General features: G+C 44.5%; 1 protein-coding gene and 1 pseudogene across 4 annotated transcripts in view; both read right to left on the bottom strand.

Moving 5' to 3' along the window:
* TDRD12 (tudor domain containing 12) overlaps positions 1-11,146 on the bottom strand; it is an 86,254-nt gene extending 75,108 nt beyond the window's left edge. For 2 of the 4 annotated variants that reach the window (XM_070557336.1, XM_070557337.1), the window contains exons 1-2: positions 11,013-11,146; positions 10,728-10,785 (exon numbers count right to left, since the gene is read on the bottom strand). In XM_070557336.1, coding sequence (XP_070413437.1) covers positions 10,728-10,751 — 24 coding nt within the window. In that variant the 5' untranslated portion in view covers positions 10,752-10,785; positions 11,013-11,146. The remainder of the gene's footprint in view (positions 1-10,727; positions 10,786-11,012) is intronic. The other 2 variants (XM_070557338.1, XM_070557339.1) reach the window with 1 other exon arrangement.
* Positions 8,342-8,887, bottom strand: LOC103547073 (2-iminobutanoate/2-iminopropanoate deaminase pseudogene; annotated as a pseudogene).
* Positions 11,147-15,969: the final 4,823 nt, after the last annotated feature.

The following is a 15,969-nucleotide window of genomic DNA, read 5'->3' as shown; positions in this document are numbered from 1 at the left end:
GATCTCCTGTATTTTGAAAATATCCATAATAAGTACAAAAGCAAGGTCCGGAGCAATGTTTTTAGTATTCTATGTCTTTCGTCAGAAAGAGAAGGAAATGTGAATATATGTACAGTCTGTTCAAATTAAAAGAAAGAAATGATGGAAGATAAACCAAAACAGATATAAACTATTACAGAGGAGGCCGGAATGGGGCAGAAGGGGCAGGGATAAAGCCAGACTTCTCTGAATGTATCTTTATCTATTAACATTATTAGAAACCAAGATTTTCATTGTCAGAGAAAAGGTACAAAATAAAATGAAAACTTAAATTTGAATTGAAAACATCAGTAGGAACTCACGATTTTTCAAATGTATTCATTTCCCCATGTTGCCTCCTGAAAGGGCCTAAAAGCAATGATTTGGATCCTAGATACCAGGTGGCAGGAGTACAGATGTTCCCATTAGCATTCTTTCTATTTTTCTGAATGTTTAAACATTTTTATAATAAATAGTTGGAAAAAAGAACAGCTAGCCGTTCTGGTTCCAGTAATGGCAGATGAGTTTGTATGGACCAACCCATCTGCAAGGAACAATGCTGAAACCTGGAAAAAACACAAAATAACTACGTGAAGGGCCTGAAGAGCTCCCCAAAGCAGGCCCAAACTGGAGGGGATTCGGTCCTTGAAAGGAGCACTGTCGCTGGGTGACATCCATGTCTGCACAGAGCTTCGCAGAGAACACTCCCCAGTCCAGGTGGTGCAAGCAGCTGCAACATGAGCAGCAAGCCACAGTGTTTGTGGCTTGAGGAACCAGAGAACAGAGTTAGGGCCGCCAGAGCTGCTGTAAATTAGGGGAGAAATTCTGGAAGAGAGGCACTGAGGGGCTGAGAGCCCTGAAGTCTACACACAAAAGCCCCTTGAACCCTTGGCCGACCCTGAATTGCACAGGCAAGACGCCAAGTTCCAGAGAAAAGCAACAGTTGGAAGGCCAGCGGAAATAGAGAGCCAGAGCTGCGGCCCAGGACGCCTGCAGAACTCTCGGCATCAGAGGCTGCCCCAACTCCAGCGTGGCTTCCAGCAGCACGCCCCAGCCCCTCTAACATGCCTGCCCGAGAAGCGCCAGGCTGCCAGGAGAATTTCCTGTTTGTTCCAGCCCACACCTGACACTGGCCCTCGACCTCCCTCTCTTAGAGCAGTCACTAGAAGGACTCACAGCTGGGAAGCCTTCCCGTCCCTTTGGGATGTGCATGCCTCTCCTGCCCCTCGGGAGGAAGTCCTGCCCCAGGGCCTGAGCCGTTCCTCTGAATCATCAGGAAGGCCAGGGCCTCCGTCTCCTGGTCTCCGGGGGGAGCCAGAAGCCTGACTCCCGGCTAGCAGACACGGGCCTGATCACACTGGCACTGACCACCCTGTGGTATTGGTCACGGGAGCCCCTCCCCGCCTCTTCCTCATTCTCCCTTTAAAATGCCTGGTCACCTCTGCACAAACCGGAATGGAGCTCGGCTCCTTCACTGCGGCCGCAGTCACTGAAGAACGTTCTCGCTGCTTTAACTAGCGTCCAGCTCTGTTCCTCTCTGACATCCATCACAGGAAACACAGTTTGCAGTCAGGGTCCTGGCAAGCTGAAGAGGCTTAGCAAGCACCTCGAGCGCTCCAGAAACCCCTCCAGTGCTATGCCTGTGTAGGGGATCAGAACTGGCCACCCCCAAAATGTGTCTCTTTGCCTTGATTATTTTTAAGGACCAAAGACTCTGAAAGAAACTTTGACCTTCCTCCTAACTGCCTAAAAGAATTTAAGACAGAAGGTCTGTCCCAGGAGGGAGCTATCACCAGAGATAACTCTAGGTGTAGGAGAAAGGATGGCATCCGGCAAAGGCCATTCAAAAGATCTCTTTCAGGTTCCAGTGTCCATAGACGGCCCAGCAAACGCCTGTTTATCAAACATTCACTTTTCCACCTCCGTGTGAAGTGCCTTCCTCCCCTTTGAAGTCCAAACCGCTACCCCAAACATTCTCCTTTGTCTTTAGCTGAAGATGGATTTAAGGTGGTGACTTCGGCCATTCTGGCAAGTTACTCAGTTTTCCTGGGTTTCTCCCCTGTATACATGCTACAAAGCTTTGTTTGATTCTCTCCTGTTATTCTATCTCTTGTCAATTTAATTCTTAGAGCAGCCAGAAGGACCTAGAGGGTAGAGGAACTGTCTCCCTCCCGTACGCCTGCGAAGTAAAGACCATGTTGCAGGACAAACAGGATGTGCTCTATCACTAAGGCAAAACCAAGCAGGTGAGGGGCTGGCCCCGTGGCCGAGTGGTTGGGTTCGCGCGCTCCGCTGCAGGCGGCCCAGTGTTTCGTTGGTTCGAATCCTGGGCGCGGACATGGCACTGCTCATCAAGCCACACTGAGGCAGCGTCCCACATGCCACAACTAGAAGGACCCACAACGAAGAATATACAACTACGTACCGGGGGGCTTTGGGGAGAAAAAGGAAATAATAAAATCTTTAAAAAAAAAAAAAACCAAGCAGGTGAGCAAACCATAAACCACGCCTCCTGAAGTGCAGACGGAGAGGCAGCGACTGAACTGCAAGTCCACACTGTTCACCACAACCACAGCATGCAGTGTAACCTACACACTTACCAGACGCGTAAACCACAGCGTGCAGGGTAACCTACACACTTACCAGACGCGTAAACCCCAGCGTGCAGCGTAACCTACACACTTACCAGACGCGTAAACCCCAGTGTGCAGCGTAACCTACACACTTACCAGACGCGTAAACCACAGCGTGCAGCGTAACCTACACACTTACCAGACGCGTAAACCCCAGCGTGCAGCGTAACCTACACACTTACCAGACGCGTAAACCGCAGCGTGCAGCGTAACCTACACACTTTCCAGACGCGTAAACCACAGCGTGCAGTGTAACATACACACTTACCAGACACGAAAACAAATGAAAATGTGATACACAGCCAAGAAGAAAAATAGCCAATAGAAAGTGAGCCCAAGATTGCCCAGATGTTGAAAAACAAGGATCTCACAAAAGAAATGGGAACTAGAAAAAAAAGAAAAACCTTGGGAGAAGGTTAATTCCAGAACTAAAACGTGGAGCATACAAAATAAAAACTTCACTGGTGGTGCACTGACCACGCCTATTCAGCATTGTACTAGAGGTCCTCGTCAGCACAGTAAGAAGAGAAAGAGACTGAAGATTGGAAAAGAAGAAAGAAAACTGTTCCTATTCACAAATGAGAATATCTACACAGAAAATCCTAAAAAGTCGACAAAATATAAACTAGAACTAATAAGTGACTTTAGCAAGGTTCCAGGGTACAAGGTAATATAGTATATTCAATTGTACATCTATATTTCAGCAATGAAAATTGGACATTTAAAGCTAAAAAATAGTATCATTTGCAACAGCAACAAAAACACAGGAATTTCTTAGGAATAAATCTAACAAAATATGTGCAAAATTTGTATGCTGAGAGGTACAAAATATGACCAGAAACCAGGCGAGGAAAGAGTTAATGAAAATGTGATCTGAAACTAAACACCGTCTGTCAAGTGTTTTCCAGACAAGGAGAAAACTAAACGTGCTGTTTTTCAGAAGCTGATGACCTCATTTTTTGCAGATGTTGCCATCCTGCAGGGAAACTTACATGGTTCCAGCAGGACCCTTGCAAATTGCTCCAGCTCTGAGAGTCCAAAAGTTACCTTGGACCCGTTATATAATAATACCTTGACCTCGTTATGTAAAGGCGTGTTACACTGATCTCGGTATGTAATGGTGCCTTGAATTCACTATGTAAGGGCCTGCACACGCGCCCTCATTAGGCCCAGTTGTTACACAGTTGTAACATATCCTCTGCACTCTGGTGTAGTCTCCACCGCACTAAACTGGGGAAGGGGGCAGGCACTGCTTTGCGAGCTATCCCCAGTGTTCTCCATTGCTTGTACATGCAGCAAACCTTTTTTTCTTCACCCACTTCAGCCTTGGTTGTGCTTTTTGGCTCCGCACTCACCAAGAGACAGACTCATTGAGTTTGGTTACAAAACCACTGATGAAAGAAATCAAAGAGGAATTTTAATGCAGATATACAGTGTTCATGGGTTAAGATGTTGCTTTTCCCCAAAAGGATCTATAAATACAATTCAATTCCAGCACGAATTAAGAAATCAACACACTAAATTATGAAATTCCTATTGGAAAGGCAAAGGAACCAGAACAGTCCAAATAAATCTGAAGAACCACCACACAGCTAGAAGACACACACTATGTGATTTCAAGACTTACCGTAAAGGTACAGTAATCAGAACAGTGTGGTAACTGAAGAAAGCATAGATACATAAATCAACAGAGCAGAAATAGACCCACACATTTATGGTCCATTGATTTTCTTTCTTTTTTTTTTTTTTTGAGGAAGATTAGCCCTGAGCTAACTACTGACAATCCTCTTCTTTTTGCTGAGGAAGACTGTGAGCTAACATCGTGCCCATCTTCCTCTACTTTATACATGGGACGCCTACCACAGCATGGCTTTTGCCAAGCAGTGCCATGTCCACACCTGGGATCCGAACCGGCGAACCCCAGGCTGCCGAGAAGCAGAACGTGCAAACTTAACCACTGTGCCACTGGGCTGGCCTCTATGGTCAATTGATTTTCAATAAAGGCACAAGGCAATTAAATGGAGAAAAGGCAGTTGTTTCAAATCATGCTGTAACAATTAGGCATCCATATGCACAAAAATGAACTTTGATCCATTCCTTGTACCTTATACAGAAATCAACTCAAATGGATCATATAAAACTATAAAATTTCTAACAGAATACATAGAGGGATATCTTTGTGGATGTAGGTTAGGCAAAGATTTATTAGATATAACACCAAAAGTATAATTCAGAGAAGCAGAAATTGATAAATTGGACTTAATCCAAATTACAAACTTCTACTCTTTGAAAGACACTGTTAAGAAAAGATTAGCCAAAAGCTGGGAGAAAATATCTGCAAATCACATACCCGACAAAGAACTTTAACCAGAATACATGAAGAACTCTAAAAACTCAATAATAAGAAAACAAAACAGCCACTTGACCAAAAAACATGGAAGGATGGCAAACAAGCACATGAAAAGATGATTAACACATCATTTGTTGTTAGGCAAATGCAAATTAAAACCACAACGAGATGCTGCCCTGGGCTGTTTTTATCTAAAATTAGAAGTATACAGGTTAAACAACAACCTGACGGGCAATGTCTCCCTTATCTGAAGTAACACTTTCCCAGGAGCCAAGGCTGGCAATTCAAAGCACATACAACCTTTCCTTCCTCGAGTTCCTCTGCTTACGCTCCCTCCTTTAGGACTTAAGAATAACGCCAGTTCTGGGGAGTCTGGATAACATCCTGCAACAAAGGGGTCTGGTTATCGTGTCCTACACATCCCCAAAGAGAAACCTCTGTGTCAGTAGACAAGCTTCCCCACACCAGAATCCACTATCCACCAGGAGGCAGACGACTAAGGACACCTGCCTGCAGATTCCCTCATCTCACCATCCTCCCAGCAAACAGCCTCACAAGGCCAAATGCAGGCTGGTGGAAAAGCACCGAGCTGGTGGAAAAAAGCCAGCAAGGCCACAGGCTCCCCCTCCCTGCGAGCAGCCACATTCCCTGCAATTCTTAAAACCCCTTATTACCCACTTCTACACGGGGAGCCAAGACTTCCTAAAGTGCTAGCCTGCTGCTATTCCCTTTGCCTGGCAAAGAAAATAAAAACTTTCTTTCCTTTTCACCCAAAACTCTGTTCTCATTATTTGGGTTGGCACCAGGTTCAGAGACCAAACTTTTGGTGACAATAACATTAAACACCTACTAGAATGGCTAATATTTATAAAACCGACAATATCAAGTGCTGATGAGGATGCAGAGCAACTAGAATTCTTGTATGTTGCTCACGGGACTCCAAAATGGTGCAGTTACTTTGGAAAAGTTTCTCATAAAGTTAAACGTGCAGAAACCCAAGCCTAGATATTTACCCGTGAAACGAAAACTTGTGTTCACACAAAAACCTACATGTAAAGTTTATAGCTTTCTTTATAATCTCCCCAAACCAGAAACAACTCAAATGGCCTTCAGCTGCTGATTGTATAAACAAACTGTCACATATCCATACAATGGAATATGACTTATCAATAAAAAGGAGGACACTACCGATACATGCAACAAGATAAATTAGTCTCAAATGCATTGTATTAAGTCAAAGAAGCCAGACACAAAGGCTACATACTACTGTATGAGTCTATATGCAAAATTCCATTTTTATGCCATTCTGGAAAAGGCAAAACTAATAGGGAGGAAAACAGATCAGTGGTTGCCAAGGACCAGGGGTGGGGAAAGAAATGACTATCTGGGTGGGGGGTGATAGAACTGTTCCCCATCTTAATCGTGCTAGTGATTACAGGATTGTATGAATTTTTCAAAATATCACAGAACTCTCATTAAAAATAACGAATTTACTATATATAAATTACACCTCAATTTAAAAAATCGTTTACAGACGTGAAACAAATACGTGAAAATGTTAACACTTGACAAAGCTTGGTGGTGAATGTCTAGGTGTTTATGATCATATTTTCTATACTTTTTTGTATGTCCAGAATATTTCCTAACAAAAAGTTAGATTTTTAAATTATTTTAAATCAAAAGTAATGATTTTTTAAAAAAGCTTCTCGTCCTCTGATGTGACATCATCTACGCAGTATTTTTACTAAAAACGTTTAACCTAAACACATCATGAGGAAACAGACAGACAAACCCAAAGTGAGGAATATTTTGCAAAGCAACTGCCCTCGCTCTTTATAAATTTCAATGACAACAAAGATACAAAAAAGCCAGGAAAACTGGCTTAAATTTAAGGAAACTAAAAGGCCACAACTAAATACAATGCCTAATTTCTGATTGGGTCCTGGATCAGAGAAAACAAGTTATAGAAGACATTATTGGGACAACTGGAGAAATTCAGGTCTGGACTATATATTAGGCAACAGTATTGTACCAATGTTAAATTTCTCAAGTATGATAATTATATTGTGGTTATTGAAGAGAGTCTTTGCTCTTAGGAAACACGTCCAAGTATTTAGAGTTCTCAACTAATTTTCAAATGGTTCAGTAAAAAAAAGTAAATAATTTTATATACACATATTTATCAAGAAATATGCAAATGCAACAGAACATTAACAATTGTTGAGTCTAGGTGTGGGATATATGGTTATTCTCAACATTGTTATTATAACTTGTTTTTATGTTTGAAAATCTCCAAAATATCAAGTTTGGAAAAAACGTTTAAAATAAATTTTGGGGGGCCGGCCCCGTGGCCAAGTGGTTAAGTTCGTGTGCTCCAGCTTTGGCGGCCCAGGGTTTCACTGGTCCGGATCCATGCCACCACTCATCAGACCACATTGAGGCGGCGTCCCACGTGCCACAACTAGGAGGACCCACGACTAAAAATATACAGCAATGTACTGGGGGGATTAGGGGAGAAAAAGCAGGAGAGAAAAAAAAAGATTGGCAACAGCTCAGGTGCCAATCTCTAAAATACAAATAAATAAATTTTCTTAAGGTAGCATAGATCCTTTGAAGTTGCTAGAATGTTTTGTTATTTAAAAATCTGCTTCTAAAACCTAGAAAATGCAGGCCAGGCTGGGGTCAGTTTTGCCAGCCAGCAGAAGAAGTGGTTCAAGTTGCACTTTCTTCCACATCCTTTACTAGGAGGGGACGGGCTCCCAACTCCACCTCTGGCACCAAGGACGGCCGCTGCCCCCCCAGGGCTATGAAGCAACCTGCCCACACTGCCATCATCAGCCAGACATGGTGCTTTTCTTTTCTTTTTTCTGCATGTCTATTTTATTTTCATTAAAGAAATATTTACATAAAATTTTGGTCCGCTTTCTTCTCCTTGACCTCTACCATTCAAACGAATACTTTAATTTTACTTAAGTAAAAGCAGAATCATATATCTGGCATGATAACTAAACACTTCACATCATTAAATTAATTGGATTTAATTGAAACTATTTCTCTAGAATAGTAACTCAGCGTTCCTACATGTTACTTCCCTTTAATTTATCTGAGTAACTACGTAAGGAGTGTCTTTTTCCACATTCAGTAATGAGTGTGTCTAAGTGTAAGTTATAACATCAGTTTAACTGATGTATATATATATACAAACTGATTTATAATATTCTCTATCCTTCATGTTCAATTCCCCTTAGTATATGGTATTTCCACAATAACATTTGCTATTTTACTCAAACTCAGACTTCCCAACATCAACTGTAAAAATTAAGACATCAATTTTACACCATTATGAAAATTCCAGACTAAACAACGCTTGGCCCACTTGTAGACTGGCTGTCATGAGAGGTCCCTGGACAGCTATTGCTTCAACCTCAGCATGGCCTCCTCTGCGCAAAGCAGCAGCCTGGGAAGCAGGAAAACTGCGCCTGAAATACCGTTTGCAGATTTCACGGGCGGTACTGACTTTATGATGCCAGCCAGCGTAACAACTGTTCTGATCACATTAGTGAGGTCACAGCCTGTAGCTTCCAGAATTTCACCCATGTCTGTAAGAGCTTGTTTAGCTCCTTCCACCACCCCTCCTGGCAAAAGCTGTCCACTTGAAGGGTCCATGCCTCACCGTCCTAAAATGTAAGTGGTCCTGTCGACTAACATAGCTTGACTGTAGGACCAATGGCCCTGGGACTTTTTCGGTGCGGATCCCCTTTCCGATCGAGGATGACACGGCCAATCCTTTTCCCTTGCAGCCCTTCTGGGAAAACAAGCCCACATGTACACCACCCCACTCGTGCCTCACTGCACTCTCCCTTACTAACCTCTTACACAACCGCATGTTGCCTGGGCTGCTTTCTGAATATACATTTTTAATCAACACTTTTTTCTTCATCAGCCTCACCCTAACAGGTTCGTAATGCTAGTTGTGTTTTCACTTCTAAATATACTAAAATGAATACAAAACCACTAAAATTAAATTTTATTTTTAACTGTAAACTACACATAAAATTTACCACCTTAACCATATTCAGTGGCATTAACTACACTCATATTGTGCTACCTTCATTACCATCCATCTCCAGAACTCTCCTCATCTTGCAAAAGTGAAACTCTATACCCATTAAATAGTAACTCCCATTCATCCCACCCCCAGCCCCTGGGAAACAGCATTCCACTTTCTCTATGAATCTAACTACTCCAGGGGCCAGGTGGAATCATACAGTTATTTGTCCTTTTCTATCTGGCTTATTTCACTTAACACATGTCCTCAAGGTTCTTCCATGTTGTAGCATGTGTCAGAATTTCCCTCCTTTTTAAGGTTGAAGAATAGTCCATCATATGCATATCCCACATTTTGCTTATCCATTCATCTGTTGACAGATACCAGGCAGAAATATTTTTATCCATGTAAAAGCTAAATTAATCTGGAGAACTACAAGTGGTGCCTGCAGGACACGTGGGGAAGTACTCCCATACTGGACAGAGGCTGTGGTCAGTGTGAGCCCGGTAAGAACCGGAAGCGGGAGCAGACCAGAGCTGAGGGGGTAGAGAAAAGGGTTCTTGGGTCCAACTGAGAAGAGGGGTTCGTTCCTCCTGCCAAAGTTCTGCCCTAATGGATTTGCACGTGGCAGGCTCCGTATCTGGAAGAACCCTGTCTTTTCCTAAAGGAGAAGTCGGACTGGCATATTTAGGACTGATGGTGGAGAGAAGCTTGCCAGTTGGATCTGAAACCCCTAAAGGGCTCAGAGCAAACCCTCCTTAAGACTCAGCTACTTCAAACATTTGTGAATCTCTGTGCATGTAAATTACATAAGACATAAAACAGGAGCAGGAAAGTTGATGGTTTTAAAAAATCCCATCATTTGCTACGTCCCTCTCCTCTGCCTACTAAAGTATGATTTTTTTTAAGCGACTTATATTTCCTTTTCCCAGTAACCGAAACCCACCCCTCTGCTCTGCTTTGTAAACTGCTTCCTCCACGTAACATGGTGAACACACCAGGCCTTCGGAGTCTCCTGCATCACCAAGGAGCACCGCCTGACTCAGAGCCGAAACCGCAGCTGTCCACCCAGGCGAGCCCCGCCGCCACCCCCAACTCCGAGAATCTGAGCCCCGAGGCGCCCGCGTGGGGAGGAGGGGCCAGGGTCCCCCCGCGCGAGAGGGCAGGGTTCCCCACGAGTGAAGCCGGGAGGGGCGCGTGTGCCGGGCACGGGGGTTGAGTGTTACACCCCCGCTCCTGTCCAGGGCCGCAGCCCCAAGGGGCCAAAGGGTGGGGACCCACCGGAGAGGACCCGCGTCGGGGGAGAGGAAGAAGTCAGGGTCCCCGTGTCCAAGGACCGGGAGCACGAGGGGGCCCTCACCCAACACCGATCCGCGACGGGGTACGTGGGAGAAGGGATTACCGTCTGTCCCTCCTCCTAAGGTTCCAGAATTAGATACAGGACACCCAGTTAAATTTGAATTTCAGAGGAACAACGGATAACTTTCTACTCTAAGGATATCGCAATCAGTGCATGGCCACACCTGGACTAAAATTTCACGTAGTTTATCTCAAATTAAGTCCGGGATCGTATCTGGTACCCGTCCCCGCGGTCCAAAGACCCGCGTCCCCGGCCGGGACGGACCCTGCACGGGGGGTAGAGGGTCACCGCCGGCCCGGGGGCTTCGCGCTGGCTCACCTTCAGCACCAGGACCTCGAGCATCTTCCTGCGCCTCGCCGCCGGCGCGCTGCAGGCCCTGCAAAGACACGCAGCGTCGCGGCCGCGCCCCTCGCCGGCCTCCCCGTCGCTACTCACTCACAGTGAACTTTTGGCACAAGAACAGCCTCTCTCGCAGCGCGGGCCTCCGCCCCCCGTGCGCCCCCGCCTCCTCTCCGCTCGCCGCCGCGGACCCCCGCGCGCCCAGCTCCGGCCCCGCCGCCCCGGCCCGCCACGCAACCCGGGCCACGCGCTCCGCCCTCCGACCTGGACGCCGCCGCGGGCGCCCTCGGGGCTTCGGCCCCGCAGCCCGCAGCCTGCCCCCGCCCGCGCCCGCCTCGAGACTTCCACAAACCACGTGTGCGCCAACGGCCCGGACAACGGCCGCGCCCTGCGCACAGCGCCCCGAGCCGCGGGCGGGGCAGGGGCGCGGGGGAGGAGCCACGGAGGGCGCGCGGAGCCGGCCGGCCGAGGTCATGGGGCCTCTGAGGCCTGGGGACACGCCTGTCCACCATCTGCTCGGTCCCGCGGGGCTGCGCGCCCCTGCCCTCCGACTCCCTCTTAGTCAGCCTCGATCTCGCGGCCAGGGGTGGGGTGGGGTGAGGAACGATCACTCTAGCCACTGATGCCGCGTCCTCGTGGCCTCCTGGCAGCACCCACCGACCTCCTTCGTCCGTAAAGGCTTCCGGTCTCGCCTCTCCTTCCCTCTGGAAGGCCAGGACTCTCCAAGTCTCTGTCAGGGGCATTCCTGTCCCCACCAAAGGTTGCAAAGGGCGGCCTGGGGTGCCAGGTGCTGGCCCAGACATGTATTTTTGTTGTGGCACCGCAGGGTTCTCTAACCTTTGAACGCTTGGAAGCCTCTGTTTTCTCCCCTTAAAATTGGTACTCGCAGGGTGGTTGTCAGAATTGGATGAGCTCACACTATGTGAAACAAAGGACACCCAAGAAGCTCTCAGAGCCGGTTAACTTTATTACTGTCTCAGGAATCTCCCCAACACTTGAATAAGCCAAGAAACAAGACGAAAGTAAAAGAATATTCCTTGAAAATCACGGGAACCACAGCCAAAAGAAGATGCTGGGCCGAGGTGGTTTTACAGATGAATTCTTCAGTATTTCAATTGTGAAAAAAAATTTCTTAAGCCCACGTCAAAAATGTGTTAATTTGCTGGTAAGGGAACCAATAAGATGGCAAAAGATTGCGACGCTTTAGAGAGAGCATGGCAATTATGGGGTATATATTTGGGAAACAGAATGCTCACATAAGCACCCAGTTTGAAAAGTAAGTTTGATTTCCGAAGGTCAACAAACATCACGTGCTTCAAGGCTCAGGCAGGACGGTTGGAGAGGAGAGGGGCTGACCCCCGAGCAGGAACACAGCTGCAAGGCGCAGGACGTTCACCTGCTGCTGCGTTGGGCTAACGGGGCCTCAGCCCAGTGGAGGCACCTGGCAGGGCCAACTCACCTGAAAGCTCCAGACCTTGTCAAAAAGAGGTGGGAAACAACCACATCTCAGTTAAATGGGAGGTCCCCGAGAGTTCCCAAGCCGCAGAGAAGAGGCAGAATACACCCTTCTCCCAATTCTTAGTGTGGGGTCAGCATTTTTTTCTTTTGAGTAGAACCTGTGCTACAATGTGGTGTTTCCCTAACTTTTTCACAACACAGTTCACAGAAAATGAAAATATTTATACATCACACTAGGACGAAGGGTCAAGACTGCTGTTATGGTATGGAGTAATGCTCACTACCCTGGGGCTGCAGCCACCTAGGCCCCTTGAGGCGGAGGAGGGTCAGTATCTTCACCTGTAACCTGTCTCTGAGCCCCACTCCCGCCCCGCCCCGGCCCCCCAGCTAGTGGGAAGCATTTTTAAAGAAATTCCTCATAAATAAGTAGTTGGGCTGTAATATACAGCATGGTGACTCAAGTTAATAATACTGTATTGCATATTTGCAAGTTGCTACGAGAGTAGATCCTAAAAGTTCTCAGCAGAAGAAAAACTTTTTGTAACTATGTATGGTGATAGATGTTAACTAGAGTTATTGTGGTGACCATTTCAAAATATATACAAATATCGAGTCAGTATGTTGTATACCTGAGATTAATATAAGGTTATCTGTCAATTAGACCTCAATAAAAAAGAAATTACTCCACAACGTAAAAAGATGAAAAGATTCCCAATGCATTTTTATAAGGCAGTTAAATCCTACTACTAAAACCTGTCAAAGATAACACAGAGAACTACAGACTAATTTCGCTTATCAAATAGAAGCTGAAATCCCCAATAAAATGCTACTAAGTAAAATCCAGGACAAATGAAAAAAATTAAGCCTTGGCCAAGTTAGGCTGTAAGGCTCATCCCAGCAATGCAGGAAGGTTTAATACTGGTCAGTCACAAATATGGCTAGCTCATGTCAGGAGCAGCCTGGCTCTTGCAGGCACCGAGGGGATGTTAGGTGTTAGGAAATTAAAGTCTCTCCCATCACTGGAATGCTATTCTGGTTCTACAAAGCGCCTGGGTTGGGAGTCATCTGTTCTGTTATCTTTTTGCTCCCCACCCCAAAGGACCTTTCAAGGCCCCAAGAAAAGGGAGAAAGGGAGAGACGACAAAGCGTTAGGAATGGCTGGAGGGGAGTCTAAGACAGCAAGACCTCCAGTCATGCTCAGCCTGCACTCAGTCAGTGTGCTCACGGTGGGGGTGGGGGTCGTAGCAAGGAGCTAGTCTAAGTTTTCCAGAGCTGGCATAATTCTTAAAGATGGCCCAAGAGGACAGTCTCCCTTCCCTCCTCCCACAGCCCTCCCTTCCCAAATGTGGTTGACATCATCTTACTGTGAAGTCATCAATTCTAAAAGGCATCTGCACTTCCACAGTTGTAAAAAAATCCCTATCATTTTTACAAAAAAAGAAAGGAGCAACAGGCTTGGTCCAAAAGCTGGCTTGATCATTTGTCAGCTGATTTTTAAGAAAATAACTTTTTTAGTTTTGTTTCTTATACATTTGCAACAGTTGAGAGAGAGTGGACATTACAATTATGCCATTCAACCCAAAAGTGCCTGGCTTTGGGTTTTTCCCAAACACCTCAGTTATCTTTCATGGACTTGATCTGCCTGGCAGAAAAAGCCATGTTCATGGTTCCCACTAAATATTATACATCTGTCAGATTATCTTTGTTTCTAATGTGTTTTTTTTCACAGCTCAATGTTGTGTTATTCACTGAAAGGAAATTTTCATCTTCATTTTGAACTATATAGTATGAAACGAAAATTAACCTTTGTCCCACTTATTGCTTTCTATGTTGAATTCTACTTCATCTCATTAACACTCTCTAAGCTCCTCTTCCTTTCTGTTTCCCTCTGTTAATTTTCAGTCCTCCTGCAACACTGTTTTTAAACAACTTACAGTTAGGTTTAATTTTTTCCAGTTTTATTGAGCTATAGTTGACATATGACGCTGTATAAGTTTAAAGTGTAGAACATAATGATTCCACATATGCATATATCGCTAAATGATTACCATAGTTAACATCCATCATCTCATATAACTACAAGTTTTCTTCCTTGTGATGAGAACTTTTAACATCAATTCTTTCAGCAGCTTTCAAATATACAATACAATTTGTTAACTATAGTCATCGTGATGTAGTTACACCCCTAGAACTTACTTATCTCCTAACTGGAAGTTTATACCTTTTCACCGTCTACCACCCATATCTGGCAACCACAAATCTGATCTCTGTTTCTATGAGTTTGGTTTTCTTAGATTCCACATATAAGTAAGATCATACAGTATTTGTCTTTCTCCCTCTGACTTATTTCACTTAGCATAATGCTCTCAAGGTCCATCCATGTTGTCAAAAATGGCAGAACTCCTTTCTTCTTTATGGCCGAATAGTATTTCATTACATATATACATACAGTCGTGTGTCACTTAACGATGGAGATACGTTCTGAGAAATGCGTTGTTAGGCAATTTTGTCGTTGTGTGGACATCATAGATTGCACCTACACAAACCTAGATGGTATGACCTACTACACACCTAGGCTATATGGTACTAATCTGATGGGACCATTGTCATTATTTGCAGTCTTTTGTTGATGGAAACATTGTTATCTGGTGCATGATTGTACATATATATGTGTGTGTGTGTGTGTGTGCGTCACATTTTCTTTATCCATTCATCCATTGATGGACACTTAGGTTGCTTCCATGTCTTTGCTATTGTAAATAATGCTTCAATGAATATGCAGATGTCTCTTTGGGATAGTGATTTTGTTTCCTTCGGATATATACCCAGAAATAGGACTGCTGTATCATATGGTAGTTCTGTTTTTAATTTTTTGAGGAACCGCCATACTGTTTTCCGTAGTGGCTGTATCAATTTACATTCCCACCCACAGTGCAAGAGTATCCCCTCTTCTCCACATCTTCACCAACACTTGTTTTCGCTTGTCTTTTTGATGATAACCATTCTAACAGGTGTGAGGCGACAGCTCATTGTGGTTTTGATTTGCGTTTTCCTAATAATTAGTGATGCGCTGTTGGCCATCTTAATATCTTCCTGGAAAAATGTCTATTTGGATTCTTTGCCCATTTTTAAATTTGATTTTTTTTTTTTTTTTTTTGCTACTGAGTTGTATGAGTTCCTTATATATTTTTGGTATTAACTTCCTATCAGATGTGTTTTTCAAATATTTTCTCCCATCCATAGGTTGCCTTTTCATCTTGTTGATTGTTTCTCTTGCTGTGCAGAAGATTTTAGTGTGATATAGTCCACTTGTTTTTTATTTTGTTGCTTGTCCTTTAGGGGTCATATCAAAAAAATTATTGCTAAGACTCACATCAGTAAACTTTTTCTCTATGTTTTCTTCTAGTTTTATGGTTTTAGGTCTTACCTTTAAGTCCTTAATCCATTTTGAGTTAATTTTTGTGAGCGATGTAAGATAAGGGTCTAGTTTCATTCTTTTCCATGTGAATATCTAATTTTCCCAGCACCATTTATTGATGAGACTGTCTTTTCTCCATTGAGTATTCCTGGCTCCCTTGTCAAATGTTGGCTGACCATATGCACGGGTTTATTTCTGAGATCTCAATTCTATTCCATTGGTCTTTGGATTGCTTTGGCTATTTGAGGTCTTTTGCGGTTCCATATGAATTTTAGGATTTTTTTTCTATTTCTGTAAAAAAAAAGTGCCATTGGAATCTTGATAGGCATGGATTGAACCTATAGA

The sequence above is a fragment of the Equus przewalskii genome, chromosome 9 (genome assembly GCF_037783145.1).
Source record: "Equus przewalskii isolate Varuska chromosome 9, EquPr2, whole genome shotgun sequence".
In the NCBI taxonomy this organism is placed as follows: Eukaryota; Metazoa; Chordata; class Mammalia; order Perissodactyla; family Equidae; genus Equus; species Equus przewalskii.
Note: the sequence above shows the minus strand (reverse complement) of the source record. Positions and strands in the feature narration are given on the sequence as shown.